Below are 19,719 nucleotides of genomic sequence, written 5' to 3' on the forward strand. Positions count from 1 at the left end.
TGTCATCTCATTTCATCTCATTATGCAATCCTTTTATCATCTCACATCATCACAAGAAGGTGAGTACAGTACAATAAACTATTTTGAAATGGAAGAGACCATATTCACATATTTTTTATTATAGTATATTCTCACAATTGTCCTATTTTTTAGTTATTATTAACCTTTTACTGTGTCTAGTTTATAAGTTAAACTTTATCATAGTTACGTATGTATAAGGAGAAAAACAGTATACATAGAGTATGGTGCTATCCATAGTTTCAGGTATCCATGGAGGGTCTTGGAACATAGTCACTGTGGATAAGGGGGATTACAGTATAACACATGAATTAAGAGTAAGAGCTATAGGATCAGATGACCCATTTATATCTATTTTTCTATTTGAATAAGGCAAACAATGTCAGTAAATGTATAGTGTAAGACCTGGTATACTACCACTTGCTCCTAGGTAATGCCCTTTTACTTACATATTCTGACCACTCTAAATTTCCAAGGTTCTATATTAAAATTCTGATGTTCTGAAATTCATTAGACAGTCCTTATGTAGGTTAGCTGTATCATCTGTGACTTTATGGGTGGCTATCATACACATCTTTCCAGAATGAGAAATGGAATCATTTTTAGTAACTCCTTATGTGATGGCCTAGGTATCTCCTTTACCAATTTCTAAAGTTTTCTCTTAATCTCTAATTCCATTGTCAGTTGTGCAATAATTTCTATCACCCCACAAAAGGAAATTTCAGATGGTTCTAAGTAGCATAGTGAGTAAATGTGTAGACTTAACTCTGACTGTGTGGGTCCAAATCATTGCTCTGTTACCAGTCCCATGCCCTGGGGCAATACGCTTAATCCCTTGGGGACTTTGATTTTTTCATTGACAAAAGAAGAGGGGGGAAGAGTGAGTGCCTCACAGAGTTTTGTGATGATTAAATGAATCAATACAGATAAAGCACTTAGAACTTCACCTAGAATGTTATAGGTCTTCAACAAATACTGCCTGTAATTCTATTATTATTTCTTCACTTTCGGTAAGTAGGAGCTAGTAGGGGGTAAAGAACTAGTGGAAGATGAAGAATTTTAGATGTACCACTGTGCTGCTTTAGGCAAAGTAGCAGGATCCTCTTTTAAAGCAAAAGATGCTTTATTGTTATTATTGGATTAAAAAAATTAAATTGGGTAACCAAAATGAAAAAGATGAATGTTGGAATCTTTACAACCCCATTCTACCTTATAGGGCTTTGTTACTAGCTTTCTATTGAATAATACTCCATTATGCATTTAGAATAACTGGTAGAAAGAGCTACAGGGGTGGGGATTACATTGGATAATTCATATTGGAAAGAGAAAAAAATAATAAAATGATATCCTAATAAAAGGATATAGACCAAGTTGTGTGTGAGGTAAGAGAAGAGGAGGCCCTTTGGTCACTTGGGGAAAAAGATTTCGAAGAAGCCTTGCTATGGGAGTCTTAGCATGTATATATATCTTGCTGATCAAGTCAAATTCATTTGAATGTTCTGTTGCCACAGAGCTAGGACTGAGAGGCAGCCTCCTTATATTGTATTTCAACTAGGGGGTCATTGTTGTTAACTGAGTAGTAGTGTGGTTGTGGGGAAACTTTTGTTTACATTAATATGTGATTGTTTAGCTAAATTTTCGAGAAATATATGTTTTTACATATGCAGTTTCAGTTGCACTCAAATACAAAAGGCTAACTGTGTGGGAAACAATACCATACTACCACACAGTTCTCACCTTTTCTCACCTTTACAGAAAACTCGTGTGTGTGTGTGTGGGGGGGGGTATGTTGGTATGGTTGGCATTTATTGATTCCAGCCTTGTCCTAACCCTCCATGCAATAAATACTACCATATTCCCACTGCCCTCATCTCTTGCCCCAAGAGTTATGATATTCCTATGTTTTCAGCTATTCATGAAACTTGAGGTCCAATGTATATGTTGGTCCCCATGTTTGGAATGAACTACTGCAAGGGAAGATTCTCTCTGGAAATAAAGGTTGTATGGTGTTGTTTCCCCTAGAAGATGGCTGGGTCAAGGCTGACTTGCCCAACTTGCCAGTGGGCTGCTGAATAAGAAAAATACCTGATGCAGAGGCTCTGTGGTGTTCTCATGTACCTATGCTTCCATTGAGTCACTGACACACGAGACCGTGATTGAGGCATTCTGATGGAAACTAAGATAATCACATAATAAGGAGTTGGTGGAAGTGACTGGACACCAGTGGAGAAGTTACCAACTTGTAATATGTGCTCTCACTGGTGGACTCCATTTCCTAGCCCTGCCCTTGCAGTCAGATGAAATGTAATTACGGGGCCTGGTGGAGTTTAGAATCTTCCATGAGCCAGGAGGAAGAGGAAAAGGATGCTTAAAAGCAATGCGTGGTATGCTGAAGTACCCTGGCACACACCAGCTCTTATGAGATGATTATGCTCAGCTTTTCTCAGCACCACATGCAGTGATGTCATGCTGCTAACTTGGCACTGGCTATGGAGGGAAATTAGCCAATGCTATGTATCAGAGATTGTCTTTACTGCAGATATGGTTATTAAATGTTTCTAGCACCACCCTTTACAGTGAGTCTTTAGAGACAGGACACTGAATTATGAATAGTAACAGAGATAATAATACTAGAATCTGAATTCACTCAAGATAGGCTAACTTGGAAATGAATGAAGAATTTTCAAATGGACTGATTTTACTGAAGTAAAATATGTTACCCTTTCAGTTTTTAAGAGAAAGAAAATACACAGTGATGACAACATCTAATTTCTGATCATAGAGTTAATTACCAAAATGGCATTAACATGAAGGTCAATGGAATTGAGGCATTCAAGAAAGTATAAGATTTGGGGCCTACAAAGATCATCATGTAGACATGAAAATAATTTAAAATGATCTTAACAATTCAGATATGTATGAAACTGAGTTAAGTTTTGCAGACATTTAATTGAAGTCTCTATGGGGACATATGTGCAAGTAATAAGCAAAATCCATAGGATATGTGAGGACATTTTTTGCTTATTTGTGGTGTCAGATATCACGAGAAGTATACACGAATATTTATTGCTAATCAGCTTTTGTTAGCGTTTGTGAATTTAAAGTGCAGCCCAAGACAACTCTTCTTTTTCCATTGTACAGCAAACAAACAAACAAAAACATTGGACACCCCTGACTAGAGCTTAGGGGAGCATCAGCATTCAAGATGCAATTCTGGGAATTATTTTCACTGTTATGCCAGCTGAGGATATGGAACTAGATGAGATTATCTAGGAAAATATATTGAGTTAGAGGAGAGAAGTATGCTAAGGGCAAGACCTTCAGTAATGTTTATAACTAAGAGATGAAGGAGGAAGAAGAATCAAAAAGAACATTATCAAGAGACATGAATAAAAAGATACAATAAAAATGAAGAAAATCCAATGTAAACACAGCTAAAGGTAAAGATACTGGCTTTGGCTATTAGAATTTTTGTTCCTAAGAAGATAGTTATTTCAGGCAGTGTGTTAAGGTTGGACAATAAAATTACTGAATACTGACTATCCTTTTGTGAGAAGATTGATAGATGGCGTCAAAGTAAAAGGAATGAAAAAGGAATTATTAAACATAGATTGGCAATATTAGTGTAGTTAATAGACCCTAAGCAGTATAAAATTTGGGCCAGCTGGGGAAAATAGCATCCATGGGAAAATAACCTTCCAAAAATAAGGTCTCCTGTCATGGGTTGAGCTGGACCAAAGTTTTAATGTTTTTGAATGGAGATGATATAAAGTGGGCAGGGAGCCTATAAGCAACCCTGTCTTGGCATTCTGCCAGCCTAATCTCCCAGATCAGGTTCCAGGTAGCAGGGAGCATTCTGGCATGGTTGCTCTGGATCTGAAGATACCTGTCTGCTCCAAGATCTAGAACGAACACTACTAGGCAGTGTCAACTGCAGCTGGACTTGGACAGAGTGAGGTTTCATAGCTGGATTCAAAAACACCAGGCTGGCAGGCCGAGCAGGTTTGTCCTGGTATTCATTTATCTCCAAAGACTACATTTTAGGTAATTGAACATTGTAGGTTGCCACATACTTACAATGCTGGTACAGGTTTCTACTGCATGTTTACCTGGTGGGAACTTGTACGATGAAAAGCTTGCCCTCTACTGCGAGTGCCACTGTAGTATGACATTTTTTATTTCTGTATATTGAAGAAACTTGCATTTTCCTCTTATCTCTGGGTATCTTTCTATTAAACCACTTCTCATTGTGATGGTCGTATATAATAGAAGAAGTTAAGATATAACATGTCCATCATATCTTTTTAGAAGCTGGTCTACAAATTCCCCCCAGATAAATGGTTTCGCATAAAAATTTGGAGAAAAATTGTGTCTGAACTGTTTTTTATGACTGGATAGACTCTGTTTCTAAAAATTCAGTATAAAGTTGAATTAAATTTATAAGATATTATTTTTAATTTATAAGATTTTAAAAAATGTATTGAATTCTTTATAGGAAAATCTATAAGGAAAAATGTTACTTTTTAAATCACAGAATAGTGTGAGTCTATTTCAGTGATATCTGAGTTGGTAAATATAATAAACAAAAAGTATCTGAAACATTAAGAAAAAACATTTTTATAAAGTAGCTATAAGAAACAACATTAGATTGCAATGAATTACAAAAAGAATCAAATTAATAGTTCATTGAGAAGAGAGAATTTGTAGTCAGAGAGAGTGGAAAAATTAACAGAAGATTAAGAAGAACATAAATATGGTTTGACAAAAGAAAAATGAAAGCAAGGCATGACAAATAATCATGTTTTAAAATGTCATTAGTTAAATAACAATCTTAAGAATTATTATTATTATTTTTTTTTTTGGTAAAAACATTGAGCAGAGTTTTTCATTCTATTTTCTACTACAATGCTCCACCCATTTTTTCAGGCATCTATTCTAGCCAAAAATTGTAATATCCTTTTATCCAATTGAATGGCCTGGGGTGGGGAGAAGTTTGGAAATGGGAAGAAAAAAATATTCAAAAATCTGATGAAGACTATCCATCAGAAATTCATGTAAAAACAAACAAAATCATGCTTAATGCTTAACTATTAGAAACATTCCCGCAGTAAATTTGAGAGATAAGACTGCTATTCAAAATGATATGTAGGACATACCCATTTACAGAAAAGGAAGATAAGTAAGTGAAGGTGCAAATATTGGAGAGGAAGGGACAAAGCTACTAATATTAACAGATGATAAGATAATCTAATAGACAAATCCATATGAATCAACTGAAAAACATTGAAGGTAATAAAATTAGTCAGCAAGATGGTAAATTCACTAAACTCAATAGCTTTTCTATAAAGCAGGAACATACAATTAGAAAATTTAATGGGAAAAGAATATCATTTGTAATAGCAATCCTATGTTGGTTCCCTATCAGGAGTTAAAAAGGAATGTTTGATGCCTGTAGACAGGAAGAAAACTGTAAGTTTACTGAATGTGTGTGCTAAAAATAACATAACAGAGAAGCATATCAAATTCTAGTAGTCAAAAACCTCATTTTTTAGAATGTCAATTTTCCTTAAATTAATCTAGGAATTAAAAAATTATCATCAAATTCTCAACATTACCTTTATAGAAATTATTAAGTCTAAAATTCACATGGCAAAGGAAATATTCAATAATAGAAGGAAACTTTCAATAAAGAACAATGTCCCAGAAGAGATTAAAATAAAAATCTATAGTAATTAAAACAGGGAGATTGGCTGAGGAGTTCATAATAGATTAGTGGAAAGGAATGGATTCCAGCAAAAGACCTATGAATAAGTATTAATATATCTTAAACAAATGGCATTTAAAAATCTTCAGAAAGGGTAGACTATTCACTAATGGTGTTGCAATAATTAGCTAACCATTTAAAACCAAATAAATATAGATCATTTTTAATGTCCGATGCTAGCAAATAAATTTATGTAGATTAAAAACACAAATACTAGTTTAAAATACAAGAATAGTAGAACATATTTATTATCAGATAGATAGAGGAAATCGAAAAAGTGAAAGACTTTCTAAGTAAAAGGAAAACCCAGAAGTCATAGAGGCAAAATCTGATAGATTTGGCTAAATAAAAATTTTTAAAAACTTCCCTAACAAAATATTTTGGAGAAATAAAATTCAAAGCATTTTGGAAATTCAAAGTGTATTTGGAAAAATACTTGCAAATTTCATATTGGAAAGAAATTAAGATAACATTTACAAACTATAAAACTGTATAAGACTACATATATATATGAACCCTTTTTATTTTTAAGCTACCATTTATTGAGCATTTTACTATAATTTAGGTAATGCATTAATGTTTTAAACATTTTGAAATTTGTCATGTTAGCCCTGTGAGGTATCTATTATTTCAAATTTTCATTTTCAAGATAAGAAAAATAGATTTGGTTGAAGTAATCAGTCTAAGTTTGCAAAGTTAGATGTGCCCCATCCAGCATTTAAACCATAGGTTTTAGGTGAAAAATTCTTAACTGCAAGCAATCTATGAATTTGACTGTGCTTTTGGAATTTTTTCACAGTTCATGGTTTATAAGTTTATTCCTATAATTATATAATTATAGTTTTATAATATAATAAAATTCCTATAATTTAGGATAAAAAGTTGAAAGATTTTATAGACATAATTATTAGTTGTTAGCTCTGCCATTTACTTTTCACAATATTCAGTCTATTAGTATCCATTAATACAACCTTTTAATCTATCTAGTACTCATTTTTGATATACAGTAAGAGTTGAGATGCACAAGTGACTTTTTTTTTTCCATTGAAGTGACCCTTTTTCTATGTTAACTCTTTTTACTGGGGGCCATTTTGAACTCATTCATTTTATTCCCCTTACTATGGTCTATTCTTATACCTTTATTACACTGATTTACTTACTGAAGTTCTGTAATTTGTTTTGTTTTATTATTTATTTATTTATTATTATTATAATTATTTTTTGAGACACAGTCTTACTCTTTTGCCCTGGGTAGAGTGCTGTGGCATCATAGCTCACAGCAACCTCAAACTGTTGGGCTTGAGCAATCCTCTTGTCTCAGACTCTTGAGTAGCTGGGACTACAGGTCCCTACCACACACCCAGCTAATTTTTCTATTTTTAGAAGAGACAGGGTCTCACTCTTGCACAGACTGATCTTGTACTCCTGAGGATTATAGGAGTGAGTCATGCACCTGGCCTGTAATTTGTTTTCATATGTGATAAAGTATTATTCTTGCATTATTCTTATTTTTCAAAGAATTCCTGGAAATTCTCCACAAACCACTGATTTTTTAAAAAGGATCTTGCTTCTTTCCAACATTTAATTTTTATTATAGGAATAAGGCATTTTTTTGCATTAACTCAAAACTACACATATATTTGATAATTTATACATTTATATATATTTGATCATTTGTTTGCATAGATCCTTCCAATTTATTGTTGAATATTTTTTAGACTACCTATTGTTTGTCTATGTGATAACTGATTTGTGTGGGAGATGAATGCTGCTACCATTAATCATGTGTTTTCTATCTATCGTATCTTCTATCTATAGCAATTGCTATGTACTAGAAGAACTTTGTTTTCCTTTAGCATAGCAGTAAAGACTGTGTTTTTATATCATTCAATTTCAATAATCATGTTAAGGCACTGATAAGTACCATATTCTGTTCTGGGGGTATGAAAATACAGGTAAGACAGGTCTGTGTGTTTAGTAGTCTACACTATGTACAGCTGTAGAAAGAGTTAATGTGAGGTAGATAAGTCAGGAAGGAAAGGCATTGAAAGTCAGTAAGGGAAGACTTACTTATATATTAGTAAAGCATCACGAGAATGGAGAAGCATGAATCCTATGTATTCGATTTTGATAGGAGGACAATTAATGACCTAGTACACGGTGGGGGTTGGGGGAAGGGGAGAGCAGAGAGAGAGAGAAGGAGGGAGGGGGTGGGGTCTTGGTGTGTGACACACCTTTTGGGGACAAGACACAATTGTAGGAGGGACGTTACCTAACAAATGCAATCAGTGTAACCTGGTTTCTTGTACCCTCAATGAATCCCCAACCAAAAAAAAAAAAAAAAGACTTAATAGTCAATATTCACTAACTTGAAATATAAGACTCTTTTCTTTGGGTTTCTTACTAAACAAAAGATGATAAATTGGGAATGGAGATAGATAATAGTCAGTAGTCAAATAGTAGTAAAATAGATGGGTAGAAAACCAGCATCTTGTGTTCCCTTTACTCTTTCATAAAATTTAGCACCACACTATTTAACATGTTGTTACTTAACTTCACTTTTAAATTAATTAAAATTAAATAAATTTAGGGTGGCGCCTGTGGCTCAGTGAGTAGGGCGCCAGCCCCATATGCCGAGGGTGGCAGGTTCAAACCCAGCCCCGGCCAAACTGCAACCAAAAAATAGCCGGGCGTTGTGGCGGGCGCCTGTAGTCCCAGCTGCTCGGGAGGCTGAGGCAAGAGAATCGCGTAAGCCCAAGAGTTAAGAGGTTGCTGTGAGCCGTGTGACGCCACGGCACTGTACCCGAGGGCGGTACAGTGAGACTCTGTCTCTACAAAAAAAAATAAAAAAAAAAAAATTAAATAAATTTAATAATGTAATTGCTCATTTACACCAGTTATATGTCAGCTGCTTAATAGCTCTACTATTGGACAGTGCAAAAAAGTTATGTCACTACAGAAATCTCTTTTGAATGGTGCTGATTTAGCACTTATAACCCAGAGGTCATATTCTGAAGTTACTTTATAATTTCATTTCCTCAGCAAATATTTAATGTATGCCAGGATACGAGCTAGATATCAGGACATAAAAATAGGTAAAACAGTTTCTTAAGTTTTTAAAAATCCAGTGGCAGACAAAGGCAATGAAGTTGCCGTTCTCGGGCATAACAATAATGATGATAATGACAGGTCCCCAAGATATTATTGTTCTTTTCCCATTCTCTTTCCCTGCACAATTGTTTCCAAATTGATCTGGGGTGCTCTGAATTTTCTATTGCCTCATGAATCTGAGTTTAATCCTGATTTTTACCTTTAAAGTTTTGCAAATCTTACTGCTGATTTTACACCCACCCACACAGGCCCAGAACTGCTGCTATAACAGCACAAATCTGAATCATAATTTTTGCTAATTCTTTTTGGAAAATAACTATGTCTGGAGTGATCTATTCACCTCTTCTTTGTGTTTGTTGCCTAGTGAAAAAAAGGAAGCCTTGACCCAGAATTTTCCCCATTTTATCTTGCACGAAACGACCACTGAAAAACTATCAGCAAAACAGGTCAGTTCTTTGCTATTAAAGAGCATTTGAAATTTTTCACTTAAGAGAAGCTGTTAGAAAATCCTGTTGTTTTCTCATACAAGAAGGCTCAATTTCCCTATGAATTTTTATGCATAAGCTAGAGGGGTTTTGGAAACATCTTGCTGCCAGAAAAAGCTATCAAATATTCTCCCCGAGTGTTCTCTCTTTATCAGCAGTTAATACAAATAATTCTGTTTCTCATTTTACAAAATACAATAAAAACTCACTTTACTTTTCCTGGAAGAGCCATGTCCATTAGAGCTTCTTTTTTCTGCACAAACTCTGTTTCAGGTAGTTTAGAATTTATGTGTAAAGTGTTTTCTTTTTAAGTTGATGTTCAGTAGTATTTATTCAGCACTTTTTTTTTCTATTTGGTAATAAGAAGATTTTATGGGGTGGTGTTATTTCATGGAGATAGCCTAAGATTAGCACCATCAAATAAGGGGCAAATTAGATTTCAGAAACAGAAACAGAAAAAAAAAATTCAATGTATCTAAAACATTCATCTTCTTCTGAGAAAAGATATGTCACTGAATGTTGTCCAGCTTTTACCTGGATCATTCTCTCTGATTGTAAGACAGTCATTACAAATATCGTTAACCAGAGAGTTAATAGTGTGTTGATTACTGCTTCCTACCAGTTGCTGGATCATCATAGGGTTTTCCTAATCCATTCAAATTCACCCTTGGCTAGTTTCTCGTGGGAGTGAGACTCTCTCTCTGTTTCATCTCCCTCTCCCCCTCTTTCTCCATCTTCATCTCTATCTCTCCTTTTCCACTGTCCAAATAAAAATTTTCTCTTTGTTTCCAGACCTGGATGATTCAAGGCACCAGGATTTTAATTCCAAACAAAAGACTAAAAATGAAAGTTCATTGACGTGACACCATCATCACATATTACATGTCATTATCACAAGTCCATTTTTGATAAACTGGCCATAGTCAATGGTTTTTAGGTTTTTTCTTTCCCATGCAAATGGAAGCAATATATTCCATTGACATAGATGGAAACAACCAATCTCACTGGATTTGCCTATAAATTCCTTGAGGGTATAAAACAAAGCTATTCATTCTGTTTTCCACCAATGGCTCCAATCTTGTATTTTGTTTTGTGAGGCCAGCATGATATATATTACTGAGTAACAGAGCTTGTTTTTTCTTCTGTTGTTTAACTCTCAGCCCTTCATCTTTCCTCTTTTTCTCCATCTAATCTAAGGCCATCTGGCTGCCTACCTTTCCTAGCCCTTCTGTTATTTTTAATTATGGAACCTTATAGGAAGTGTCCATTTTTAGAGAATTAATTAGGGACTCAATCAAGAAGACTTAACATTGGGCTATTCTTTCTTCTTTACATTTCATAAGCATTTCTCTTGCAACGTGCCAGGTAGGTGTCCACTTTCCAGACTATTCTTGGATCAACTTGTATGAGTGGAACTAACAACTCTGGCATTTCTAAGTGGCCATTTGACTAGTTAGAAAGCTGACGTGCTATCAACTGACATGTTGGTCAAAGGATACAAAATTTCAGTTATAAAGATGGAATAAGTTTAAAAAATCTAATGGACATAGGGTTGACTATAGTTAGTAACAAGATATTGTATACTTGAAAATGCTGGGAGTAATTTTTTTAAGTGATCTCACCCTAAAAAGATATAAGAATGTGAGGCAATACATACAATAATTAGCTTATTAGCCACTCCACAATGTGTACACATATCAAACAAACATCATGCTGCTTATCATAAATATATACAATTATTACTTTAAAAAAACAGAACAAAAAAGTAAAGTGAATTTGTTAATCTCCATCCAATGTTGGGGAAGCAAGGAAGAGATGGTTGTGATTTATTGGCCTCTTTAGATTCAGACAATAATGTGCTCGTTTACATGTGAGTTGATGAAAAGTTCTAGTGTGTAACCTCTCTTAATGCTCATATCTGCCTTGGTAGCCCAATGTGATATAAATCCAATGTTTTAACTCAAAGGGATTACTGTGACGGAAACAATCTAGGCCAATGGAAGGCCTGCAGAGGAGTATTTTTTTTTTTTTAATAGGATGCATCTCCCAAGTTTATTATTGAAAAAGAAGCACAATTGGTGGGAGTACACCTGCGGTGCATCTTACAAGTGTATATGTGAAACTTAGTAAATGTAGAATGTAAATTTCTTAACACAATAACTAAGAAAATGCCAGGAAGGCTATGTTAACCAGTATGATGAAAATGTGTCAAACGGTCTATAAAACCAGTGTATGATGCCCCAAGATTGCATTAAGGTACACAGCTATGATTTAATAATAAAAAAAAAAAAGAAAAAAAGAAAAAGAAGCACATCCTAGCTATGGTACTAGCTATACTAGTACTTGGCTAGTTTCTTCTTTATGTTGAGGTCTGAAGTGATAGTCCCAATACGTTATGGAAACAGCTCCTGAAAATTTCTAACTTTACTTTTACACAACAGGGATTATGCTGTAAAAGTGTGAATGGTCAGAGACAAATCACAGGAAGCCAAAAAAGTCACAGGAGGTACATAAATTTATATTCTGCATTAAATTGGTATTTTGGGGAAGGAGTTTATACCTATCATCACCTCGATTTTCTCTACTGATTTTAAGTCCACTTTTCAAATGTTGATTTGAAAATCAAGGTGAGGTCCCTTTAAATTCATTGTATTTGGGGTACTTTTAACAGAAAATATTAATGGCTTAAGCTTATAACAAAATAAGTTTCTGCATTTTGAAAGCAGAAGAGCAATTTTCTTTTCTTTTTTTTTTTTCAGTTTCCAAATGGTTATTTTATCAGATTGTTTGAACATTAAATTTATCCTTGTTTGCAATCCAAAATAGTTACCTGAAGTTTGCTGTTTTTTTCCTCTCTGTGTGTATGTATTTACTTTTATTGTATATGTTTTCTAAATTCTTTGGCACAATTTTCTGGGGGCGTTCAGACTGCCACAATACTAAGTCAGGAGAGAGCTTTTCTCTTGTGCTGCCAATTCTGAGCATTTAAATTTTGGTTTGGGTTGTGACTTTCTTGTTTTTGAAGTCTGCATTCTTTATTTGTAACAATTGTACTTTTATTTTTCTATAACCTCTAACTCCAGAGTTTTCTTTTTCTCCCCCCTTCCCCCACTTCTACATTCACAGTTGAACCATATTATTAGGAAAGGCGCCTTGATGAAAAGATCAGGATAGGAGCTCTGAACATTCGTCAGTGTTTTCCCTAGAATAATTAACAAAACAAAACAAAACCTAAAGAGCATCTTTCCTTTTTTTTTCTGGGTTTTTTTTTTTTTTTTTACATCTCTTGTGCTGCATCGGTAGACAGAACTTCAGTTAGTTTTATGAAATGCAACATCTAACCCCTTGTTTTCTGGGGAAAAGAAACTGCAATGACTTGAAGTTGAGAATGTGGATACCACCTCACTCACACACATTCATTCTCAGACTTTAAAAAAAACCCGCACCCTCCTTCTAGCCAGCAAGCATACAGTACCGTATGGCAAAGGTACAGCAAAGGGGGGCTGGAGACCCAGGCTCCATCTTTCTCCTCAGTAGCAAAGGCAAGGCTGCCTTTTACAACAAAGCACCACAGCTGAACCCAGTCCCTCCTTCTCTCCCAAAACCAGTCATTCCACTCGGCACCGGCCAAAAGACAGAAAAGCTAGTTCTAGCCTCTCCTGGGAAGAGATAGCTTTCTTTCTTTTTTAATAAGCAAGTAAATCCACTGTTTTTCTCTTTTCAAGATGGCCGATGTTATGGTTTTCTATGAAGTCAGTGCTTACTTAGCTCACTAACAGTGCTGCTGTTGGTGGCTGCGGCTGCTGCTGTGGCAGGATTTTCAGTGTGGTGTGTTTTCAAGCTTCACTCACTCATCCTCTCATTCCCAAACATTCAGCATTCGTGCACACTCCTCACTTCCGGGTTTTCAAAAGATTGCAGATTTCCAGGGGGGTCCTCAGGTTATCATCCCAATGGTAACAGATCAAGATTGGTTCTTCAGTTTCCTCAGTTCTTTTGTTGCCCATGTAGCAAGGGTTTCTACCTTGTTAGTCTTTGATCTCCGTCCTTCAGTTAACAATTCATGGATCATTGGCCTAGCTTCTACTAATTTCAGTACATCCTTCCCAAATGCTGTACATAAGTCCCCTATTAGTCCAGCAGCACAAGCTACTACTCCATCTGTATGATCTTCATCTCCAGCAATGTGGTCAATGAAAGACAGAATAAATTCTACTCGGGGTTGTACCAGCATCACATCCGGGTGTACATTCTCCTGATCCCCCTTCAATCCCTGGACGATTCCGGTATAGGCTTCCAAGCAGCCTTCCCTTAGCTCATTCAGATAATCCACCATGTCATAGTCTGACTTGTCCACCTGGGCTTGGGAGGCCTGCTGGAGAGTATTCAATACAACCTCTAAGTATTTTTTAAACTCTCCACCAATAGCAAGGGCAATATCACCAAACACTGACAGAATCTGTGGCTTCACAGACCTGTGTACATTCTCATTCCCCAAGTTCTCTAGCAGTAGCTGCATCACCTCATCACAGAAAGGTATGATGTTGGATTGCAGGGCACGGCATAAGTCTCCTACTAAGCCCACAGCTGCCAAACAAACCTGGTACTCAGCATATTTTTTCAATCCAATGCCCAAGAAGGGTTTAAAGGCCTCCATGTACTTGAGGAATTCACCACCCAACACTTCCACCAGTGTGCTGACTGCCATCAGGGCATCTTCTTGCACTCCCCCAGACCCAGCTGTGCTTTGGAACATCCTTAACAGGGAGGCCATGACCACATCAGAGATTTTCAAAGCATCTTGATGTTGCACTTTCCTAAGAACATTCTGAAGAGTTGCGCAGAGTAAAGACTGAAGGTCATTGAACTGGATCCTATCAGATGTACTCTGGATATGTGACTCCATCTGAAGCACCTGTTGTAGTCGCTCCATGATGACCAAAGTAGTTTTTTGAACTGCAGGGTAACAATCCTTAGCACTGTTTTTCACAATTTCCATTAGAGATTCATATGCAGAACTCCTCAGGTTGTTCTGGTGTCCATCAGGTCTATCTGTGGTCTCCAGGAGCTTCTGAACTATGAGTTCAAATGAAGAAGTAGCTGGTTCTTCCTGATCATCAGCAACATCTGCAGCTTCATAAGCAGCTTCAGACAGACTGGAAAAAGCCCAGCACACATTAGAAGCCACTCTGGGTTCAGCACTGAGGCCCTCAATCAGACACTGCAGCAGGGGTGTCAATTAGACATCATTGATGGCAGCTTCAGGGAGCAGTTCACAAATTCTGCCTACAGTCCAAGCAGTTGTATCTCGAACAACTATGCTGGGGTCTTTCATTAATTCTATTAGGGTGGGCATAGCCTGTATAACTAGTGGTTTGAGCTGATTGGGCTCTGGTCCTTCCAAGATACATCCAAAAGCCATCACTGCTGCATCTCGGAATCGCCAATCTGGGTTCTTGATGTGTTCTTTAATGAAAGGGAGGACATGTGGGACAATATCATCTTCACAGCAGGTGGCCAAAAGCATGAGGCACACCCCTGCTGCTTTGCAGGGGTTCCAGTCATTATAATCATCATTTTCATCCTGTTTAGTTAGTGTCTGTGTGAGGATTGGAACCAAATATTGTAGTGCTCCCTTGGCATAAAACTTGCTAGTGTGCTCAGGGGGCCGTCCTTGTTCTGCTGCCTCTGAGGCTTCAATGGCCAAATCCATTTCCTCATCACAAACGTTGGACCAGAATTCTATCCCTTGCAGGGCTACTTCATCAATGTCACTTTTCATTGCTTCAAATGTGATTGCAAAAAGAGCAGGACCCATATATGTCTCCATATACTGATAATATAAGGACATTATCTTCACCAGATTCTGTAAAGCAGCCACTCGTACCCTTGTATCTGGACACTGTGTGGCTTCACAGACCACCTGCATAATAAAGTGCCTTTCAGACTCTTTATCAAAGTTTGCTTTGGTGAACTCCAGTGAGTTCAGGAGTGCATTAGTAGCGCTAGCTTCGCATTATTACTAGGCTCTTCTTTTCTCATCCCCTGGATTATGGCAGTCAGAATCTCATTGGATTTATCCTGTAGCCGCTCTGGGTCTATATCTTGGCAAATGTAACCGATAGCTTCCAGCGTTGACTCTTTCATGTGCTCTGTGCTGTGGGGATTTGTGACATTGGCCACCAACTGAGGAATGAGTTCTGGCCAATGGTTTACTGGGATCTCTGCACAAGCAATACCAGCCACACCCTGTGAGGCAGAACTAGGCCGGTAAGTTTCTGTGCCCAAAGTCTGTAAAACATAGTTCTTGACTTCCTGTCGAGCATTAGCATCAATAGCAAGCCATCTCTGCTGATACTGTGCCTTGATATCTGGATCTTTAGATGTCAAAGAGTTCTTGATTTGTAGGCCCGCTGCAACTCGGGCAACCTAGTTCCTGGATTTGCCAGCACTCTGGACAGTTCCACAAGGAAAGTGGGCAGGTTCTCTACGCCGCACGCTCCAGGAACTTCTGTGCCGCTTCCAGCTCCACCCGATCGGGAGACACAGTCTTCTCGAGGATGGTGATCAGCTCCATGGCGGAGGTGGCGGTGGCGACTCCTCCTAAGACGATGGTCCGGCCTTTCGGGCGGCGGCTCAAACTGGGGATGGGGGTTGGGGGTCGGGTGGGAAGGGAGGGTGGGGTGGGGGCGGGGGTCACCACCAGCCCATTCACTGGCTCCCTCTGGGCAGTCGCTCCAGCTCCCCTTCCTCCCCTCTCTCCTTCCTTTCTCCCTCCTAATGTGCTGCTGGCGGCGCGGCAGCTGCGCCTCTGGCGGCGGGGGAGGGACCCCGGGGGCAGCTCAGAGCGCGGCAGGTGCTCGGGTGGCGGAGGGAGAAAAAAGAGAAGAGCAATTTTCTAACATCGTTACTGAATCTCAATACATAAGGTGTCACATCACTAACTCTAAGAAGCATGAATTTTAAGAGTAACCTGCACTAAGACCAACAAAAATCAAAGCCAAAAGAAGAGTGAATAAGCATATTTGATGATGCTCAGCAATGTCTATTAGCAAAATAGGTCTATTCCCAAAGAATGTGAAGTTTCTTTGTGCAAACATTTATTCCCTGGCTGGAAATCCAATTCAGATCTATAAGTACAAATCAGTGTATAATTGAAAGGATGCCAAACTAAAGGCAGTTCTAAATTTGGACCGACTAATCAAAGAAGAAATCTTTGGGAACAAAGGTTGTTTAAGCCAAGCTAAATCAGACTTTTTCAATCTTGATACTTACAACATTTGGGCATTATTAACAATTCCTTGCTATAATGGAAGCTGTCATGTGCATTGTAGGCTATCTAGCAGCATCCTTGGCCTCTACCTACTGCATACCAATAGCACAACCCTCTCCACCACCAGTTGCAGCAAATAAAATGTCTCCTGACATTGCCAAGTATTCCTTGGAATTGGAGCAAGATCGTCCTTTTCCTTCCAATGAGAACAATAGATCAAAATGAATTATTGTAGAAAAATCTTCCATTTGACACTATTTCATCAACTAGTATTAGTGATAATAGCTAAAATTTAAATTCACCAGGTGCTAATTATTTTGCTTGTATCTCATATAATTTTCACAGTTCTATAATTAGAAACTTTTATTATCAATTCTTTAAAAACATTTAATTTAATTTTATTAAATAAATGAATGAATGTATTATATCATTAGGCAGATGAAGAAACTGTGGTTTAGAGGGGTTAAGAAACTTGCCCAGGTTAATACTGCTAGGAATGGATAGAATGAAAAATTAAATCTAGTTTTACTTTCAAATCCCATGGATATAACCATTACATAACCATATATTAGTATAGTCTTGACTTGTCATGGAAAAAAAAAAGATACTACAAAGTGACATAATAGCTAATTATAATGCTAAGATTTAAATATCTAAGATAGAACAAGTCAAAAATGTCTATTCTCACACTATTGTACTTCTGGTAGAATTGCAATCTAATACAATCTCTATGGAAAGAAGTATAGAGAATCCTCAAAACACTAAAAGTTGACCTCCATTTGATCCTGCCATCCCATTACTAAGTATCTACTGAGAAGAAAAAAAATCATTTTAACACAAGGACATTTGCATAGAATGTTTATTTCACCAGAATTCACAATTGCCAAGATGTGGAAACAACCCAAGTGCCAATTGACCCATGAATGGATTAACCAACTGTGTTATATGTATACCAAAGAGTATTATTCAGCTATAAGAAAAGATGGAGACTTTACATCTTTTGTATTTACCTACATGGAGTTGAAACACAGTCTTCTTTTTTTTTTTTTTTTGTTTTTGTAGAGACAGAGTCTCACTTTATGGCCCTTGGTAGAGTGCCGTGGCCTCACACAGCTCACAGCAACCTCCAACTCCTGGGCTTAAGCGATTCTCTTGCCTCAGCCTCCCGAGTAGCTGGGACTACAGGCGCCCGCCACAACGCCCGGCTATTTTTTGGTTGCAGTTTGACCGGGGGCCGGGTTTGAACCCGCCACCTTCGGTATATGGGGCTGGTGCCTTACCGACTGAGCCACAGGCGCCTCCCGAAACACAGTCTTCTTAGTAAAGTTTCACAAGAATACAAAAACAAGTATCCAAGGTACTCAATATTATTATGAAACCAATATATACACAACTACACACTCTCACAAAAGAAAAACACAAGGAGAAGAGGGAAAGGAGAAAGGGGAGAATGGAGGGTGACTGGCAGGATTCTCACCTAATGTGCACAATGTGAGGGTATTCAGCACATCCCTTGGTGAAGGTCTCAACTACAACCTGAACTTAACCTTAGAAATGAAAACAATGTGACCTAAACATTTGTACTGGATTAAGATAAATATACAAAAATAAATTATATTTCTATATGCTAACAATGAACCAAAATTAAAGATGCAATGTTGTTTCTAATTACCCCCAAAGGCATAAATCTAACAGACATGTATAAAACATTATGCTAGAAATATGCAATGCTGAGGAAAGAAATCAAAGATTTAAATAAATGAAGAAATATACTGAGTTCATAGAATGAAGATTCAATAGCAAAATTTCAATTTTTCTCAAATTGGTATACAGGTTAAACACAATTCTTATCAAGATCCCAACAAGATATTTTTTATGTAGATATAGACAACATTATTTGAAAATTTATATAGAAAGGAAAAAGAAGAATAACAGTTTTAGAACAATTTTGAAAAAGAATAATAAAATGGAAAGAACCAGCCAATGTGACTTCAAGACTTACTATGTACGTAGATATAGCAATGAAGATTGTGTGGGACTAATGGAAGCATAAATGCATAAATCAATAGAACAGAAAAGAGAAACTCGAAATAGACCTGCACAAACATGTCTGACTGATATTTCACAAAGGCACAAAAGCAAGTCAATGGAGGAAAGTTAACATTTTCAATAAATGGGGTTGAAGCCACTGGACATCCTATCCATGGGGAAAAATAGAAAAAAAAAAAAACTTGACCCAAGCTTCAAACCTTATTCAAAAATTTTCAAAATGGGGCTGGACGTAGTGACTCATACCTATAATCCTAGCATTCTGGGAGGCCGAGGCAACTGGATCACCTGCGCTCAGGTTCAAGACCAGCCTGAGCCAGAGTGAGACCTTGTCTCTGAAAATAGCTGGGCGATGTGGTGGGTGCCTGTAATCCCACTACTTGGAGGCTGAAGCAAGAGAATCACGTAAACCCAATAGTTTGAGGTTGCTATGAGCTGTGGTGCCACAGCATTCTACTGAAGGTGACAAAGTGAGATTCTGTCAAAAAAGAAAAATTTTTTTTTCAATATGTATCATAGGGCAAAATGCACAATGTAAATTTACAAAACTTAAAAAAAAGAGAGAAAATTTTCAGGATCTAGAATAGACAGTAACTCTTACACTGACACCAAAAATGTGATGCATAAAAATAACAAGAATTGATCTTCATCAAAATCGACAGTGATTATTATGCATTTGTTAAGTAGATAAAAAAGACAAGTTACAGTGTGGGAGAAAATATTTTCAATGACATATCTGATGAAGAACTAGTATTTGGAATATATAAAAAACTCTCAAAGCTCACTAGTAGAAAAATCAAACAACCCAATTGGAAAATAGAATGTATGAAGAGATGTTTCACTGAAGAGAACACACAGGTGGCAAAATAATCACATGAAAAAAATATTAAACCTCAATAGATAATATGGAAATGAAAATTAAACCACACTATCTATCAAAATGGCTAAAATAAAAAAATATTGGCAAAACTAAATGCTGGTGAAGATTTAGAGAAATTGGGTTACTCGGACATTGCTAT

At 36.9% G+C, this 19,719-nt stretch overlaps 2 protein-coding genes across 3 annotated transcripts in view; both read right to left on the reverse strand.

Moving 5' to 3' along the window:
• The window catches only part of KCNH7 (potassium voltage-gated channel subfamily H member 7), a 542,346-nt gene that overhangs the window by 307,594 nt on the left and 215,033 nt on the right, over positions 1-19,719 (reverse strand). The gene's annotated exons all lie outside the window — the stretch shown is intronic.
• Positions 12,243-16,256, reverse strand: LOC128590161 (importin subunit beta-1-like). Its single transcript, XM_053597376.1, is given in 4 exon segments — positions 12,243-15,384; positions 15,387-15,809; positions 15,812-15,871; positions 15,874-16,256. Coding segments are annotated over 4 exon segments (2,607 nt in total). The 5' UTR covers positions 15,956-16,256; the 3' UTR covers positions 12,243-13,342.

The sequence above is a fragment of the Nycticebus coucang genome, chromosome 7, assembly GCF_027406575.1.
Source record: "Nycticebus coucang isolate mNycCou1 chromosome 7, mNycCou1.pri, whole genome shotgun sequence".
Lineage (NCBI taxonomy): Eukaryota > Metazoa > Chordata > Mammalia > Primates > Lorisidae > Nycticebus > Nycticebus coucang.